Raw genomic sequence first — 19,245 nt, 5'->3', positions numbered from 1 at the left:
AAGTAGGAGTCTCTTTTAGGGAAAGTGCTTGTGATTTTAGCTTGCTTGGATCTTGCACAGAGAGGTCCTAAAAGTGGTTTAGCGGCTGAGCCTGAGCAGGTAGTAACAAGTTCTACCTCTACAGATCTGTGCAGAGCCAAAGAAAACCAACAGTGATCTTCTCTGTTATGTTGCCACTAGCCTCTGACTGCTCCTTCTAATCAGTTTTACAAGCAGTGGTTTGGTAATAATGGCTTTGTTGGCCAAGAACAATAGTGAGTTTACTGGCTTATTTTGGGTTTCTATTGTCATTGTGTGTATGTAGTTTAATAAATTGCTTCAAACTTTATAGAATAACTCTTCCCTTACTCTTTTCTTTTACCACTTCCTCTTCTATCATTGTAGTCTTCCGCCTATGCTAACTATAAATTGGTAGATATTCCTATAATTTCTGTGCATACTGACACCTGTTAATGAGATAATAAATATTACTGTTCTCTTAATTGCCAAAGCTGTCATAATTATGAGGAAAAAGAGCATCTTGCTCTAAGACAGTTATTCTCTAGCACTGTAGAGGCAGGCATTAATGTTCTTTAGTATCTTCTGTGTCTCTTCTTCTGTTGAGTCTAAGCATTGAGTTTTGTTCATTTCATTTTTCATTTCTAGAAATTTTATTTGGCTCTTTAAAAAAACTTTCTGGGTCATATTTTCTAGTTTACTATTTTCTGTTAACCATTATCCATCTTGCTTTATTTTGTCTTGGACACTATTTGAAGAGTTGATAATTCTAGAACTGATGAAAGACACCAATCCTCAGATTCAAATAGTTTATTAAATCTTAAGCAGAATAAATAAATATATATTGACAAACAACAGAGTAACATTACAGAACACAAAGGTAAAAATAAAAAAAGTTTAAAGGTATTGGAGAAAATAGACATTTCCAATCTGATGGCTGTATTCTCAATAGCAATGATTAAAGCATAAGACAGTGTAATGATATCATCACTGTGCCAAAAGAAAATAATTGCCAAACTGGAATTATATACCCAGTAGAAATATCTTCCAAGGAGGAGAACAAAACAAAGACATGTACAGACTAACAAGTACAGAGTCTGCCATCAGGAAAACTCTAAAAGGTGTACTTTAGGCAGATGATTTCAGATGAAAGGTGAGAAGGGAAAATGCATAAAGAAAGTGGTAAATATTTGGGTAAATCTAAATGAACTAATAAAATAATAATGTCTTAAATGATTTAAAAGTTAGAATAAAATAATATTAAAAGAGAAGAAAATCTAAAATGTTATAACATAAGCATTCATATCAATAGCTTAGTAAAACAAACAAATAAACAAAACCCCAGAAAATGAAACCTTGGTATGGAAAGAAAGAAAAAATAAGGATAAGATCAGAAATTAACTTTTTTAAAAAAGCATACAAAAGAGTAGATTGACAAAGCAAAAAGTAGAATCTTTGAAAAGGTGATGTTACCCTTGGTGAGCACAATTAAACAAAACAAACAAGAAAAAGAAGGCACAGATAATATTAGGAATGAAAAAAGAACACAAATAGAGTTGATACAGACAAGAAATTATTATAAATAACTTTATACTAACAATTTGAAAATGTAGATGAAATGACAAATTCCAAGAAAAATACAACTTACCAAAACTGACTCAAGAAAAATTAGGAAATATAAGTAATTCTGTAACCCATGAACCAGATCATTCATTGAAGCAGAAATCAATAAACTTCTTACACAGATCTTTCTAGGCCCAGATGGCTTCACCACTGAATTCTACCAAACCTCCAAGGAAAGACTAATTCTTTATTCGTTCTAACAGCCTATTTTAAGAAGTCAGCATAGCCTTTCATTTGATGATTTGTTTTTAATGTTGGTATCTTGGAATTTCATAATGATGTACATAGTATAAGCCTTTGATTGATTATGGATACTTGATATTAGGACATTTTGATTTGAAGACTTGTATATATCTTCTTGAATCTCATTGGATATACTTAATTAGGTGTTTGTTTCTAATATATATTTTTTTCTCTTCTTTCCCCCTTTTTTCCCCTTCTGTGTTTATTTAGACCTTTTTTGTTTGCTGATCTCTGTTGTGGGCTTATCTCAAATGGCTGATGAATCATGGTTGTTCATTTATATTTAAAAATGATGGTGGATTAGGTAGATTAGGAGCTTTGAGTATTCAGTTTGTTGATTGGAGTTTGCTTAAGGTAAATAGGCAGGCAGGGAGTTTACTGTTATACTGAAAACCCCTAAAATGTTAGAGTGGGGAGTCACTCTGGATCACTAACACCTATTCTAGCCCCTGTAGTTGTCTCATTTACTGATTCTAAAAGTATATGGGTCCCTTGTGGAAACTTTGGAAAATAGTCTAAATACTGGAAGATAACAAGAATCACTTGTAAGTGCATTCATCAACCATGGATTATGTATTACTATAGCGATATTTTCTATTCTGTTTTATAATTTGCTATTTGTACTCAGCAATGTGTCATTTTCCCATGTCATTAAATATTATTCTAAGTTGTCACTGTTAATGGCTGTATAATAGTTATATAACTAGTCCATATTTTCTGTTTTTTTGAGACAGAGTCTTGCTTTATTGCCCAGGCTAGAGTGAGTGCCCTGGCATCAGCCTACCTAGCTCACAGCAACCTCAAACTCCTGGGCTCAAGCAATCCTCTTGCCTCAGCCTCTGAAGTGGCTGGGACTACAGGCATGCACCACCATGCCCAGCTAATTTTTTCTATATATATTAGTTGGCCAATTAATTTCTTTCTATTTATGGTAGAGATGGGGTCTTACTCTTGCTCAGGCTGGTTTTGAACTCCTGACCTCGAGCAATCCTCCCGCCTGGGCCTCCCAGAGTGCTAGGATTATAGGCGTGAGCCACCGCGCCCGGCCCATGTTTTCTTTAATCATTTTTCTATTGTTGGACATTGTGTGTCTTTTTTTATTATTACAAATAGTACTGCAACATATATAGTTGCATCTAAACATTTGTACATAATTTTTTAACCTTAGGATAAACTCCTGGAGGTAACATTTTTGAGCCAAAGCTATGGATATTTTAAGACATTTGTTTTAGAGTTTTTTAATAGCTTCTTGTACCCAAAATGCTTGGATCAGTGTAAGGCTATACACTTTATGAAACGTGAGGACCTGAATCTATAGAAATCTCTAATATACAAATTGGTGTTTAAGGGGATTCCCTTTTCAGTAGCATGGGTTGGGGAGTTGCTGATAGATGTAACTAAAATGTCCAGTAGCATCATTTCATGTAAAATAATATGTTACATTTCTTCCCATACTCTATTATATCTTTTGGACCAATTTCTTTACCACTGTATAGTCTTCAACTACTTTTGAATACAGATTACTGTAAAATTTTTAAAAAAGATAGAAAAATGTTAATGCATTGGTTTATGGCATTTCTTTTAATAGGAAATAGAAAGGGTATCCTGCAGTTTGATCAACAGTGGTAAAGTTGTATTGCCCCTTTGGCAGAATCTATAGTGGACTTGGTCCTCTTAGTGAGCTGAATATTCTTAGTAGAAACTGTCATTTACTTAGCAATTCTGTGCCCCCATCACCTATTATTGGAAAATAGAGCTAAGAGACATGGAAAGTTTCAGGAGTTTTTCAGGGCTTTGCCTTAAAGGAATCTGTGGGCGTGTTAGATCACAGACCAGAAGCTATTTAACAAAAAGGGGGGGCATTCCACCAATCAGGGGTGACTGCAAGGCAGTGGTGGATCACAAGGCCTGCAAGCTAGTGCCTGGAGCTTGTGCAAGACAGAGCTTGGCATAGGGCCCAAGGCTAAGAAACTGATTGAAAGATGCCAGCCCAGCAGAGAACTTGCAGGTGGAACTGTCTTAAGCTTCAAGGCTATCCTGCTTCACTCCTGACCACATGTCTCGGCATATAGAGATACAGATTAGATTAGTATGCAGACTCAGTGTTCCTACTTTATACATTTTTATCTTTAATTTGTATGCTCAGCCAGGTCTGTTCTTATCTTAGAGCTTAAAATGTTTATCTTAGAAAAATTTTGTAGCCATTTACTCTTGTAGACAATAATAGGTAAGGGTCCCTTGAAACCTTTGGGGAAGCTTGAAACCTTAACAGATAATCTGTACACATAATTCTATGACCAAGGACAACTCTTGCTGTCACAATAATTACTGATGTGGGACTTCACTCAGTGCCTCCTGGCTCACGAAAATAGTGGAAGACCCCTGACTCCCCCACCACTTTAAACTACACTTTGTCTCTATCTCTATTATTTCCAAATCTCTTATGACAATCCTGCTTGGGACCTGTTTTGCTGGGAGAGTAGCCAACTCCCAGTAACCTATCTAGGTGTTTTCTGTACATTCAGTCCAAGGATCCTGCCAACTTTGTGAGGTGAGTATTATCACTACTTTGTAGATTAAAAATGAGGCTTAGAGAGGGTATGAGACCTTCTTAGGTCTCGCAGTTGGTGGTTGTCTAGGAGTCACAACAATGTAAGCTCCATGAGAGCACTGCACTTGTTTTGTTCATGGGTATATATATGCAGCACTCGGTGAGTGCTTGAGGTGTAGTAGGGTCTCAAGAAATATTTGTTAAATGCTGAATAGACGAATTGCCAGAGATGAGATTTGAACCCAAGTCATTTTGAACCTGAAGCTCATTCTACCAGGCAGATGTGAACTTCTTCAGAGTTTTAGTGTTTCAATGAGAGACCGAGTGTGAGGTTTGCCCCTAAGTGATGTGCTTGTCAGTGCTTGAAGTCTCTTTTCTCCATTTTCATGTAATCAGTTATATAAATGGCTTCACATCAAATTTCACTTGAGGTTAGGAGGGTTGTCTTCAGATTAAGTCGAATGTCACTAAAATGATGTTGAATGCATTGGAAGCCAAGCATGCATGAACAACTGGTGAGTTGACTCAGAAACTTTTTTAAAGAAAAGATTCTGACCTTTGCTTTGAACTTTGTAATGCTTACGGGTTCTTCAAGAATGTGTTATCTTTGCATCTCCCTTTGAATCTCCTGTAGAAGGTTCTTGGATGTACTCATTAGGGATCTAATCCCCATCTTCCAAGAAACAAAATCCCATAAAGACTCACAGCATTGTGCTGGTCTGAGGTCTAACAGTGTTTTTTTCCCCCAGAAAGCATGCAGCTTTAGTCAAAGGTTAGAACTGATAGGCAATTTGGTCAGCTAATTCATTTCAGATGGCATTTTTGTTCCATCTGTCATGTTTGAATACCAAATCCAGCAATCTACCATTTCCTAAAAAAATATATATATATATAGTAGGTATCTTTTATATAAAGCAGACACAAAGTCACTTATTAACAAACTGACTGACTTTGTCAACCCAGATGGGAAAAATTGGAAGATTTATGGGTTTCCCAAAATTATGTTTAATTAAATCACCTCTTGCTGATTTTCAACTTAATGATTATTTGTTGAAGGTCTACTCCTGTGTCTGCTGTGCTAGATGTTGAAAATACAGAAATGAATAAGTAAATCCATGCTTCCTTGGAATTCACAGTCCAGTGAGAGACGGGCAAATAAGCAAATGTCATGGCATGTGGCCAGGGCTGCAGTAACTAAGGGTGAGGAAAGATCTGGAGGAGCATACCTGGCCTCTCCCATGAGAAGAGGCAGAGGGATACAAGCCTTCATCTACCCAAATCTAGAATTTGTAAATCCAGTTGTGTCACTTCCATATTTAAGTGTCTCAGCAGCTCCCCACTGACCCCTCCCAGGACTCAGTCACCTTTTATCCCCTCCCATTCCCCCTCCTGCCCCACTCCCTTTACACCCTAAGTTCAAATCTTGCCACTGATGCTTATCATCTGCACGGTCCTTGGTAAGTTTCTAACCTCTCTGCAGTTCAGCTTCCCTAAACTGGGCTAATCATATTCTATCTTATAACATTATTGTAAGCATTAAATGATCCTGCAAAAGTGCCTGGCATGGAAGTGACAGCCATTATTGACGTTATTGTTTACTCTTTCTTAGACCCACTGTTGTCTTCCATACTTCCGAGGCTTTGCATGAAGCACCATTGCATATATGGTCACTACTGTGTGGTTTAATTCTTAAGTTGCTTCCCTACGAATTAAGCTACCTATTATTTTAATTCATTTTTATCATAAACATATGGCATCATTCCAGAGTTGTTGTTGCCTTTATTAGATTGTATACACTGACATTAAGGTGTCATCACAAGTTCTTGTTTTGTTTTATTTTTATACTTCCCTACAGAATCTAAATACAGGGCATATTGCGGACACTCAAACATTTGTTTATTGATAGAGGGGGAAATCCCTTTTTTTCCATCTCTCTTGGTAAAGCCTTCTCTCCTTTTCTTTTCTTTTCTCCACTGTGTTAAATGTTAGCATGTTAACATTTTTGTTTACATATTTCTATTGTAGTTCTTGACTAGTTCCATTGCAGTCATTCATTTTAATGTCCACTCCCCCACCCTTTGTTTCTCTGTAAGGGTAGGAGTTGTTTTCATTGTATCTCTGGCCAATAGCACCATTTTAGCACAGGGACTATGCACAGTAGACACTCCTATTTGCTACACTTGATCTTAGCCAAAAGGCCGAGAAGCGATTGACACTCCTATTTGAATGAATCTTGATTTAAAAAGTATAATACACATTATATTAATGCCATTATATTTGAGAGAATCAGTCAGAAAACAAATTTTTTTTTAAGTATCTATGTCTTTTGGCTCACTAAAGTCTAAGAAAGACCTAAAGATTTGGGGACTCAAATTAAACAAGCAGGAAACTCCAAACAAGTATTCTTTTAACATAAGGACAAAACATTCCGAAAACTTTGTTTTGACTTTATGTCTCCCAACTTCATGTTTTCTAAGGTAAGATGTTTTTTCTATAGTTTCAAAGAAAATATCAAAAATATCTACATTGTTATGGAGATAAAAATGGATGATAGATTTTGATATTTCTGAATTAAACTACTTTGAGAAGAAAATTTAAACTCAATTTGATTTCACAGCTCTGAAAATTGTTGAAGAGAAATTTTCTACTGAAAACTATTCTGACTGGGTGTTTTGTAATAGAGTAGTAGATAGTCTAAATTTCATTTCTTACAGCTGTGACTTTAAATGAGCAATGATTCTATTGTCATACTTTTGTATCAGTCCCATGCTATACTGTCTTATTAAAGGTAAATCTAAGTAACTTCTTTTTAACAATGAAGAGGTGATTTTTAAAAATCAGCATGTGTCTTCAGCTACTTAACAAGAGGATAAAGAACTATATGAACCATTTGTATTTTAAATAGTGGTGTAGCCAGTTATTTTAAAACACCAAAGGCCAGAGGAGTGGAGAATGGAAGTGGCCTAGTGTGAGCACTGGAAAGATTTTTAGAGATCCACGTAGTCCAACTCTTAACATTTATAGATGAATAAACTGCTGTCTAGAAAGCGTAAGTGATCTGCTGCAAATCACACAACCAGTTTGAGGTAACATTTGGGCCTGGGATGTAGTGAACTCTCTTCTGTGCTTGTTTCCACAAGCTGCCATTGTGCACATGAGGATGTTAGATTATATTTAGCTTTGTGTAGTTGAACTGTTAAAAGAGGCTTATAATATTCTCATTGCCTTTAATGGATTAACGATAGGAGATTGAGTCTCTAAGTAGATTTTTCTCTCTCTTTCCCTTAATTATAATTTTTCTGACTAACTCATTTCTACTAACTGGATAGTTTCTGATTATATTAACTTTGGCTGGCATAGGCTCATTTGCTGACATTTAAGTAAACTTTTTATTAAAGTATAACATACCTGTAAAAATGTATATAAATCATGTGTATAGTTTGAATTTTCAAAAAGTGAAAACATCCAGATCAGGAAAAAGAGTAGCACCAGCAAGTTTAGGAACATTTAAACAAATAAAACATTTTAGAGAAATGAAGGGATTTTGAAACTATATAATTTTCTCTTTTTCCCCCCCACAGGTATTGTCAGTATGTGTGTTAACAACAATCCTTGGTTGTATATTTGGGTTGAAACCAAGCTGTGCCAAAGAAGGTAATTAGTGCTCTGTGTGTGTGTGTGTGTGTGTATTTGGGTTGAAACCAAGCTGTACCAAGAAGGTAATTAGTGCTGTATGTGTGTGTGCCCACATGCAGCCTTGTTCAGAATGTGATTGAGGTTAAATGTTATCTCCTAATCCAAGGGGTTCTTGATACATATTACAAATTTGATGCTTATTTGAGCCTTCTTCTTGAAGCTATTTTATTATTGTAGCCATATAAAATTTTACTTAACTTATTAACTTACAAAACTTATCACAGAACAGGGAAGAGGGCCTATGACTGAAACACAAACAAAAAACCCCCAAATAATAAAAAGTCAACTAAGAACAAAGATACAGACAGACAGGGTTGGGAGGTTCTGGTGCTATGGCCCCAGGAGTCCCCTCTGCTCCAGGGACTCCTAGGAGCTCTCTTTTCCCCTAAGGAGTTTTAGTTGCTGAAGCAGCCGTGGAGGTTACTAGGTTACTGATTAGCATCCCTGGGCAACCAGAAACTTATCAATACATGCTCTCAAGGTTTTTAGAATTATAGACATTGGTGGTTTCAAAGCAATAGTGATATTTTTAAACTTTTGGATACTTCTTTTCTTTATATTAATTGCAGAAATCTCCATAACATTGACAAGATGACTATAAATAAACCGAATCTCAGTAAATTATAGTGGTTATTATTTTGGCTCTGAGGTAGCTTTTTCTCTCCATAAAATTAAATTATTGATGGTCATCCTAGAGAATTCTGTTTTGAAATTGAACAAAATCTCTTGTTCAACCATTATGTAATTGTAAGTTTAGTCACTTAAAAACTTTTAGTGATTATTAAGCTGTCATGTATTGTTGAAATGAATGCAATGTAGTAATTTTATATATTTAGTCAGTAAACTGTTCAGAACAAATGTATTTAAGTTTTAAAAAAGTAAAAAGTTACAAATTTTAGTGTTCACTCATGTAGTCTTTTGACATGAAGTAATTTATCCCGAGTTCAGTATGACACATTAAAAATGAAGGATTGAAAATAGCAATTTTAATCCAAGCCCATTATAGTATGCATCATATTTTAAAAAATGAATAGGAACGTATTATTTTAATAGCCTCTTCTCCCATCCCTGGGGCCAGGAAAGTTAGTATTTCTGACCCTAGAAATTATTATTGTTACTTGATGTTCTTAAAATTGCCTAATTTCCCAGTGTCAAATGAGAGTTCAATTCCATGGCAGTGTCTTATTGGATCAGGAGACTGTAGTCAAGAACTAAGATTTTTTGTTGTTGTTGTTGGATGTCCATTATTTTACATATGTTTTGTTACTTTTTCTCACTATCTTAATTTTCTTATAATCCAATCAAAATCTACCTTATCCAAGGTAACTAGTGAAGAGTTCGAACAGTAAAATTGCTTTTCATGAAAAGTATTTCCCTTCCATATCCACCATTTATCCTTTTAGCAAAAAGTTATTAGTACCAACTACACATCAGACACCTTGCTGGATACTAGGGATGCAGTTTGGGCAAAATCCAGATGTGGTCTGTGTTCTTGGGAAGTTTGTTGTCTAGTATGATATCTAGATATTGACCAAATAACTTAGTTACAAGTGAAATTAAGTGACTGAGGGAAAGTACGAGGTTTTATAAGGGATTAAAAATGGCAATTGGGTCTAGCCTGGGGGAAGCCTCTCTGAGACAGAGCCAGGCTGAATCTGCAGGTGAAATGGGTGTCATGGCGGAAGAGGCTGTGCTGAGGAACGTGTTCTGCACAAACACGCTACTTCTTTATACCAAGCTTGAGGGTTAAGTAAATTAGGTATTCTTTCCCTTTCTACAATATTCCTAATCACTTAAAAACATCTCTCCCCACATTTAAAAATTTAGGGGAACCTAAATTTGGGTTGCTTAAGCCAACAGCCTATGGCTGCTTAAGCCAGAAAAAGTCCTTATTCCGCCTTTTCTTTAATGTATCATAGGTTTTTAAGTCTTATCAGACCCAGTAAGGCTTGTAATAAATAAAAGAAGAGAGTTCTTTTTTTTCTATGGCAAGAGATAAAATCACAAACTCTGTTCTTAAGGTTACCTTCTGTTGTGTATCACTTTTTGCGTATATTTATGAAAAGATCCTTGGGTCATTTTATTATCCCATCTGTATTTTCTAAAGCAGTATTTGAACCTTTTCTATACCTAACTAACTCAGCTATATTAGTTGATGTTTGCTTTGTAATTATGTAATGATTAGAAATATCTAACTCACTGTTCAATATTTTCAGTTAAAAGTTGCAAAGGTCGCTGTTTTGAGAGAACATTTGGGAACTGTCGCTGTGATGCTGCCTGTGTTGATTTTGGAAACTGCTGTCTAGATTACCAGGAGACATGTGTAGAGCCAGGTAAAGATGTGCAGGGAAAAAAGTGGAGTTTATGGGCAGTAGAAAAAGATCAAGGATGGCTGGTCCGAAGGTAGTGAGTTATCTCACGTGATTGTTCACAGTCAGTTACAGATTGAACTCCTTGTTCTACTACTTTCCCCCCTCCTCACTACTGCACTTGACTAGTCTTAAAAAAAAAAAAAAAAAAAAAGAAAAAGATCAAGGAAAGGTCTGCGTCTTTGATTATGTGACCTACCTAACTCATTTGAGTTTTTTAATTAATTTAGCATGCACACACATTTTAACATTAGTCTCATTTTCTTTCCAACACTTCCTTAGAGAAAAAATTTTGCATAATGTGCCTTTGTGAAACATTTTATGGATAGCAAAATTAGGGCTATTTTTAATGTGTGCTGAAAGCCTTTGTAGTCTAATTTGCATTTAAATTAAGTTCTAAAAGGCTGCTTGAAATATGTAAATATTTCCACTATAAATCTTTTACAGTAAGAATTCTTAGATGTCCACTTCCACTTTTTAAAAATAAAATTATCAGAATATGAACATTTTCTGTTTGATTTGGACTTGATCTACATATGAAATGGAATAATATTTAAATGGGAAAGAATCAGATTCAGATTAAATTTTTAGAACCCTGAAAGTAGATGGTGGAAGAAGCCAAGTCTACATGTGAGTTCTATAATCACTATGTGTGTCCAAGTTAGAAAATGACAAAATTCTGGAGTTTTAGTGAAATAATATAAATTGATGCCTGCATGTTTTATCCCTGTTCAGACTGGCCATAGCAGAGGCAGATTCTGTGAGTAACCAAGAGTTATGAAATATTAATAGTTCATTGTTGGCCGGGCGCGGTGGCTCACACCTGCAATCCTAGCACTTTGGGAGGCCGAGGCGGGCAGATTGCTCGAGGTCAGGAGTTCGAAACCAGCCTGAGCAAGAGCGAGACCCCGTCTCTACTATAAGTAGAAAGAAATTAATTGGCCAACTAAAAATATATAGAAAAAATTAGCCGGGCATGGTGGTGCATGCCTGTAGTCCCAGCTACTTGGGAGGCTGAGGCAGGAGGATCGCTTGAGCCCAGGAGTTTGAGCTAGGCTGACGCCATGACACTCACTCTAGCCTGGGCAACAAAGTGAGACTCTGTCTCAAAAAAAAAAAAAAAAAAGTTCATTGTCTCTCATGGATCATACTTCAGAGGACAACAATTCTGTGTTCACTTTGGATGTGTTGAATTTGAACCATAAAACATATTTTGTTGATATTTGTTTCCAGAACATATATGGACTTGCAACAAATTTAGGTGTGGCGAGAAAAGGATGGTTAGAAGCCTCTGTTCCTGTTCGGATGACTGCAAAGACCAGGGCAACTGCTGCATCAACTACAGCTTTGTGTGCCAAGGTCAGGCTTCCGTGATCTTACTGGGTGCTGCAGCAGCCTGGCATCTTCCAGGGGCTTAGCTGGGTTTCGTGCTCTTTGTTATCATTTATATTAATAGTGGGAGTCGTATTTATTGGCCAACTATATTAGCTGAAAAAATACTTTTAAAACTTTTTATTAAAGAAAAATTTCAAACATATACATGAAGAAAGAGTATGTAATCGCCTGGCTTAATAATAATTATCTACACATGACCAATCTTGTTTTATCTCTAGCCACTCACTCTCCCACTAACCCCTCATGTTATTTTGATGATAGCTGCATACTTCATGCTGATTTGTGGAAAGATCATTCTTCCAGTCCTGGCTGACTTTTATGTCCCCGATTCCCTCATAATAAATGAGGACAGTGTCTGCCATGCATTGAGAGTTGATGTGAAATTACCTGAAAAGATTGTAGGGCATTTTGTAAGCTGGTATGATTATAACGTCTTATTCAGGTATTACAGGTTTCCTTGAACTCTCTTGACAGAACCCAGCTCTATATGAGAAAGAACTGAGACATCAAAGTACCAAAGATTTTGATGGGATTTTGATGGGGGAGATAAAGGAGCGTTGTACATTTCGGCTGAAAATATTAAGAATTTGAAAATGGAAAGGATACTTTTAAGTTCTCACAAATACAGTAATATATTTTAGTCTTGCAGTTATACATCCATTTTTCCTTTTGATATAAACTAACTCTTATTTGAAACAGAATCTCTCCCTTTATCGTATTTCTCTAGTGTTATGTCCCATGTTATCTAGATAGCTCTTAACATGCTTTGTTTTTGGAATCTGTCTTAATGTGTCTCGCAAGCATCACAATTATTGTTACTTTTAAGTATGAACAACTCATTTTATTTCTTGAAAATATTTCAGGTGAGACAAGTTGGGTAGAAGAACCATGTGAAAACATTAGTGTGCCAGAGTGCCCAGCAGGGTAAGATTATATTCTGAGATACTCTTTTTTTTTTCTTTTTTGGAAGTATAGTACCCTTTTTTTCTTTTTCCAAATTAAGATAAATATAATAATCATTGGTTTATGAAATGTTTACTAAAGAGGTTGAATATCCTTTATCCGAAATGATTGGGACCAGAAGTCTTTTAGATTTTGGATTAAAAAAAAAAAAAGATTTTGGATTATTTTTGGATTTTGTAATATTTGCATTATACTGGTAGAACATTGCAAACCTGAACATCCACAATCTGAAATGCTCCAATGAGTATTTCCTCTGAGCATCATGTCAATATTCAAAAAGTTTCAGATTTTAAAACATTTCAGATTTTATCCATTCAGATTTGGGATGTTCAACCTGTTTTTTTTAGCCAGATCTTGTGTTTGGCACTAATCGTATAGAGATGATTGTAGAGTGACCTCTATTTTGGAAGCTAATGGAAAAAAGGCCATGAATTTAGTCTTTACTATTCATGAGTGCTAGACAGAAATATGTTTATCTTCTTAGGAAGAAAGGATCTTTACTTTCATTTGGAGTTTTGAGAGGTGAACATGTAGCAAATTATTTTATAGCTTTGTAAAATATTTTAGTATTTTGGTCCATTTATAAATTTTTGGGATAAGGAACATGTCCGTGAGAAGATGTTACATAATTTTTATGATTCATATTTCTTCTTTTTATACTTAAGATATTTTGTACAGGACTTTACATATAGTAGGCCATCAAAAAGCATTTGTGTGGAATTTAAGGGGTGGAGATTTTATAAAAGTGTTGACATATTTATTTTTGTTCCACTTGAGGTCTACTATCTCATATAATTTGAATTATTTGTCTTCAGAAATATATATTTTTACCTCTTTAAAATAATGGGTTTTCCAAACTATTAAAAAATTTAAAGCTGTATTTTAGCTCATTTTGTTCATGTTTTAGTTTTTGTTATGTCTTTTATTTTGCTTTTGGATGGGAGAGTACATTTTTTAGTTTAAAACAGCAGTAATAACAGCAGCAAAAACTAAACCTAAACTAAATAATTTCAACAGAAGAACCTTTTTTCAAGGGAAACATCTTGCATACTCTAAACGTCTTTTAAGGCCAAGGAATACTGGAAATTTTAGACTTAGTGAATTTTGAATCTTTCTTTGCCTTCTAAACATTGATCTTTGTTTTTCAATTGCAATGTTGAATCTTTTAGTGGGAAATGTAACTCTTCCTTTCTTTACAAAGGATCATAATTTAGAACTCTTCTTATTATGCTGGGAATTAGTACAGTATATTTTCCTGGTGGCCCGCTAAACTAATTGTATGTTTTCTGTTGATTAAATAAAAATGGTTTTATACAGATATGGACCATTGAGGCTATGGGCAACTGATTCTGTACTTTCCCAGTGGAGCTATGTCACAGATACTAATTAATTGAAATTGTATAAAAATTTCTTCCTTTTTATGGGCTTTTGTGTGTGTGTGTTTGTGTGTGAGGGTAAGATAGGAGGAGATAGGGTTGAAAAGACAAGGAGAATATCTTCATTGGCTGTGTCTTCTTTTTTGCATTTTTAAACATTTTTTTCCCTCATTACCTAGGTTTGAAAAGCCTCCTACCCTCTTATTTTCTTTGGATGGATTCAGGGCAGAATATTTACACACTTGGGGTGGACTTCTTCCTGTTATTAGCAAACTAAGTGAGTAACTTCAGAGTTTACTACTGGTGTGTCGTGATTTCAGTAAGATAGAGTAGGAGGGCAGACTTTTTGGGAAAAGTACTGGCAGAACCTAACTGTTTTATCAAAAACTTCTCTATGGCAAAGTAGTTGAACCTGGCAACAAGGCACTAGTCTTTAATATTGTGATTACTCTGAAGCTGACTTTTAAATACTTCTAAGTTAATGTAGTTACCTTAGGATTTTGACTTTTGTCCATTTTTATACATATTTATTCTTTCTTAGAATTTTGGATTCCTCTTGTAGAACAATCCCATATTTATAAACATTTCATTTTAAAAATAGAATTTCAAAAACTGAAGGTATTTCTGTTATGATAATAGTAGTACAGACTATAGATACTTGTCTGCTAGTTATCCCGTATTATCCTTTGAATTGAATTAAATCCTTCTATTTTTTAATCTCAGTCAAGGCCTTAATTGAATGATTATTGTATATGTTATTGACGAAATATTAGAATGGTCTTTTCTTAATATTGATGCCAAAGTTTTAAATCACATTAACAGCCAGAAATATGTGTCAGTTGTTTCATCATTGTTATTGAAAGAGGAAAAAAATCATATATGCGTATACAAACTGTAGAACATTGCCAGTCAACAGTCTTCAATATTTAAGTAGATTCAGTGTAATATTGGACTGAAAAGAAAGTAAGTAAATACAACTATTTTAGTGTTCTTCTAAAATTCTAAAATATCATTTACTACAATTGAATACATGAGGTTGCTTTAAACATTAAAATCACTCTCAGTTAATGCACATGGATGTCATTATGCTTGTCTTGTGAAGGGTGAAAATAGTTTTTGGAGAGCCTTGTAAAATTTCAGTTTTTAATTTTTACCTGGAAAATAATAGATTTTTTTTTTTTTTTTTTAATAACTCATCATTCCCCATAAAAAGTCTTTAGCTTTTTACGGACAAAGCTCTGTTCTTACCAGCAGGCCCATGGGCTTTGAAGTTTGAATCCAGCCCTTTGTTACTATTAGGAGGAGAGTTGGTCTCCCTGGTACCAAACATGGCATCCTGAGTTCAATACTAAGGAGCTACAGGTACCTGTATATGAAGTTTAAAAGAAATCAATACACACTGAACCCAAGCCCTAGCTCTGGAGAACTGAGGAATGTAGCCTATAATTCTGAATCATTGGGAAGGCAGTGAAGTATATAGACACATGCCAAATCCAAGGGACATTTTCAGGCATGGAGTATTGACGTGCTAGAATCATTAGTTATGTGTTCCTTCCTTAATAGTAGAGGAAGGCAACGAGGAGAGAGACATCAAGGCTAAATCTGCAGGGCATCAGGAACAATCTGACTTATGTGCTTTCTCTGACTTGAAACCAAAAGATGTCCATTGTCTTTAATGCCACTGAGTTTGTCCAGGGTTGGCTGGATCTGGATCCATAGCCTGGGACACTATCTCCCCTGCCACAGTTTCATTCTTATTTTAATTTGCACATTTAGCTACTAGTGCCCTTTTTTTTTGTTTTTTACTGCCTCTTGTAATTTAGGTATTTGAACACTACTAAGTAGTATCAAAGATCTAGCAAACATCACATTATTATAACTTGTCTATCTTGAACTTAATATATTGATAAGTATGAGATAATTATTTAATTGGCTTATTTTGTTTAATGATTTTCTGACTAAGAGAAAAAATAATTCTTATCTTTAGCACTGAATTTGTATCCCCAGTGTTGCTTTATAATTTATCCTGAATTTTTATCTGGTTATAAGTCTCTCCTGGGCTCTTTTTTTTTTTTTTTTTTTTTTTTTTTACATAATTTAGACTGCTGTGGTTCCAAAGCTAAGTAAGGTAAATGGATTGTCAGATGTGTTTAATAACGCTGTTTATTTTTTTTCTTTCTAGAAAACTGTGGAACGTATACTAAAAACTTGAGACCGGTATATCCGACAAAAACTTTTCCCAATCACTACAGCATTGTCACAGTAAGCTCTACATTTCAACTGTTATATATATGGTCACAGAAGTGAAATGGAATTGTAACATTTTTCGAGGGACTAATTGGGTTCAGATTAAAAAAGAATAACTTCTTTTTTAAGAGATAGTCAACCAAGGAAACCTAGGTACTGGTCTTTGCCACTAACTAGATCTTGGGAAGGTCTCTTTACCTTCTCCATTTTCTCATCTGTGAAAAGAGGTGTCTAAAGACTCAGAGAAATGATTTTTTTTAGTTTCCTTTCAGTTTTAAGAGTCTCTGATTCTTGTATCCTGTTTTTTCTCATTAGTTTTGTAGCTTGCTTTATTTAAGCCAAAAACACTGGCCCATACTCCTGTGTTCTCACCCTGTCTTTCCAATCATCTTGATGAGGAATGTAAGCAAGCCACTCTGCCTGACTGCAGATAGGATTACAGTCCCGTTTTTGTTTCTACCAAAGTTTCCGAATTAAATTTGAATCAAGAAAAGAAGTAGAATTCATTAACCTTTAGAATTGAACCCAGAAAATTAGTATGATAGCTTGTATTGATACAAGCTACTCTGGTACCTAGCCAAAAAGGAGTTTGTTCTGCAGAAATGATTTACTCAGGAAGCCAAAAAGACAACAGAGTGTTTTTTTTTTTTTTTTCAAAATTTGGGAGGTTGCCTATTTATTTAGGTTGTCATCTATGGCATTACTGACTTATTTTCTCTTGTTACATAACTTAAAACACAAATACTACATAAAATCTTAAGTGGTTGATTGTGTTTTGCCATTACTCAATTTTTGGTTCTTCCCTCCTTAAACTTTATTATAATTCTTTGTAGCTTTCGTCATCAGTTTCTCTTTGATAGTTTTATTATTCTGTGACTTTATTTAACATTAAATAAACTCATAACTTGCATAAAATGTGTATTTTATCTTTTTTAGGGACTTTATCCAGAATCCCATGGCATAATTGACAATAAAATGTATGATCCCCAAATGAATGCTTCCTTTTCACTTAAGAGTAAAGAAAAATTTAATCCTGAATGGTACAAAGGAGAACCAGTGAGTTCTTTGTTTATTTTAACCACTGAAATAGTTTGCAATGCTCATCAATCAGAGTAAAATAAGCAGATTCCCTGGAATATTTTAGAATTTATTTAATTTACTATGTCTATGCCAACCTTTCATAAATGAAAATGAATATTGATAATCCTAACTAATATAACTTATATGATTGCATAAAATGAAAGTAGTTTGCCCCAGAGATGGATTGGTCTGTGCTGGGCCATTTTTCTTTTTTGATTGATTCTTCCTTCTTGTAATAGTAGCATATAGCAGTAGTCTGGGGGTAATAGTTTTGATCTACACAAAGCTACTTTGTTTTTGAAAGAGGTAAGCATTGGCTTCATTTGCATGTGCTCATATAGGAGGTTCTTTCTGTGATTTAGATGTGTTCTTCTTTTTATTTTATTTTTTTAAATTGCCACAATAATTACATAGGATCTATTTGAATAATTTTGATATTCTTCTTAGAAGGAAAAAGATCATATGTTTAATTTGCAGGTTATGAATTAAAATTTTAGTTCTGACATTTAAAACTGTGTGACTGAGGGTAAATCATTCTTTCTGTGACTCAGTTTTCTCATATCTGTACTGTAGATAATATTGTTTACTACCTTGTAAAGTTATTGTGAGGATTATGTAAGTTAGTAATATAGGATGCTTATAGGAATACTATTTAGTACCATGATTGGCAGTAATAAGTGCTTAATAAATATTAGTTACAAAAGCAAAGGTGTCATCAAATTAAAGACATATATGTTTGTGAATTTTTCTTCTTTCAAGAGAAACCTATTATATTAATTAGGGATATAGCTCTAAAAGTTGCAGGAGTTAATCTCTGATTATTTAATATATTTTTGCTGTGCTTAAGAATCATATTATGTGATTATTATAGTCTAATTGCTGGAGCTTGTTGACCTTAGAGACATTCTAGCACTAGAGAGGAATGCATTGGTGCTGCATGAACATGTATTTTCCTGAGAGATGAATGGTTTGCATGATTTCCTAATTTTCCTTCATTATCTCCTCCAGATTTGGCTCACAGCTAAGCTTCAAGGCATCAAGTCTGGCACATATTTTTGGCCAGGATCAGATGTGGGAATTAATGGAATTTTCCCAGACATCTATAAAGTCTATAATGGGTATGTGTAGCTGAACTTTTTCTAGGATCTGTAATGCAAAACTGCTTATTTTTATGTCATCTTTTCCTTTCTACTGAGTCCTAAGCTTTAACATTTGAGTGGTATGTTGGTTAAAAAAGGAGAACTGGCATAAGAACTCTAAGAACTCTATCTCAAAGAATTTTAGATGGATGATAAATAGACAGTAAAACTAGACAAGTGTTTTCTAGAGCTTTTCTAGAAATACTGATAACATGTTGAGTTCAGACCTTTGGGTTAGGAATAAAAAATGAAGTCCTGGTAAAAGCAGAGATCTGAGATTGGAGGCACTGCATATTTTCTTAATAACTCTAGAAAGAAAAAGAACTAGGAGAAGGAAAAGATGAATGAATCAAAGAGGACAAAAAGGAGGACACAGGTAGGAGTTACCCTCTGGTGTCTGGAAATATTATATAAAAGGAAATATTAATGGCATTTCTGGATTTATAATTCCAAATTACTTTAATATATCAGCTTTCTAAGGTAAGAATCTAATTAGAATAACTTAACAGTGACATTCAAAATCCATGATGTATTGAGAAAAAAAAAAACACCTTTTTTTGTGGGGG

The 19,245-nt window shown here is 34.6% G+C and overlaps 1 protein-coding gene across 1 annotated transcript in view; it reads left to right on the top strand.

The window, feature by feature from the left end:
- ENPP1 (ectonucleotide pyrophosphatase/phosphodiesterase 1) overlaps nucleotides 1-19,245 on the top strand; it is a 62,745-nt gene that overhangs the window by 19,146 nt on the left and 24,354 nt on the right. The window contains exons 2-9 of the mRNA XM_012736624.2: nucleotides 7,996-8,068; nucleotides 10,327-10,443; nucleotides 11,713-11,838; nucleotides 12,738-12,798; nucleotides 14,393-14,490; nucleotides 16,396-16,475; nucleotides 17,397-17,516; nucleotides 18,549-18,658. Coding sequence (XP_012592078.1) covers nucleotides 7,996-8,068; nucleotides 10,327-10,443; nucleotides 11,713-11,838; nucleotides 12,738-12,798; nucleotides 14,393-14,490; nucleotides 16,396-16,475; nucleotides 17,397-17,516; nucleotides 18,549-18,658 — 785 coding nt within the window. The remainder of the gene's footprint in view (nucleotides 1-7,995; nucleotides 8,069-10,326; nucleotides 10,444-11,712; nucleotides 11,839-12,737; nucleotides 12,799-14,392; nucleotides 14,491-16,395; nucleotides 16,476-17,396; nucleotides 17,517-18,548; nucleotides 18,659-19,245) is intronic.

This window comes from Microcebus murinus, chromosome 5 (genome assembly GCF_040939455.1).
Source record: "Microcebus murinus isolate Inina chromosome 5, M.murinus_Inina_mat1.0, whole genome shotgun sequence".
In the NCBI taxonomy this organism is placed as follows: domain Eukaryota; kingdom Metazoa; phylum Chordata; class Mammalia; order Primates; family Cheirogaleidae; genus Microcebus; species Microcebus murinus.
The sequence above is the reverse complement of the archived record's forward strand: the minus strand, read 5'-3'. Positions and strand labels throughout refer to the sequence as shown.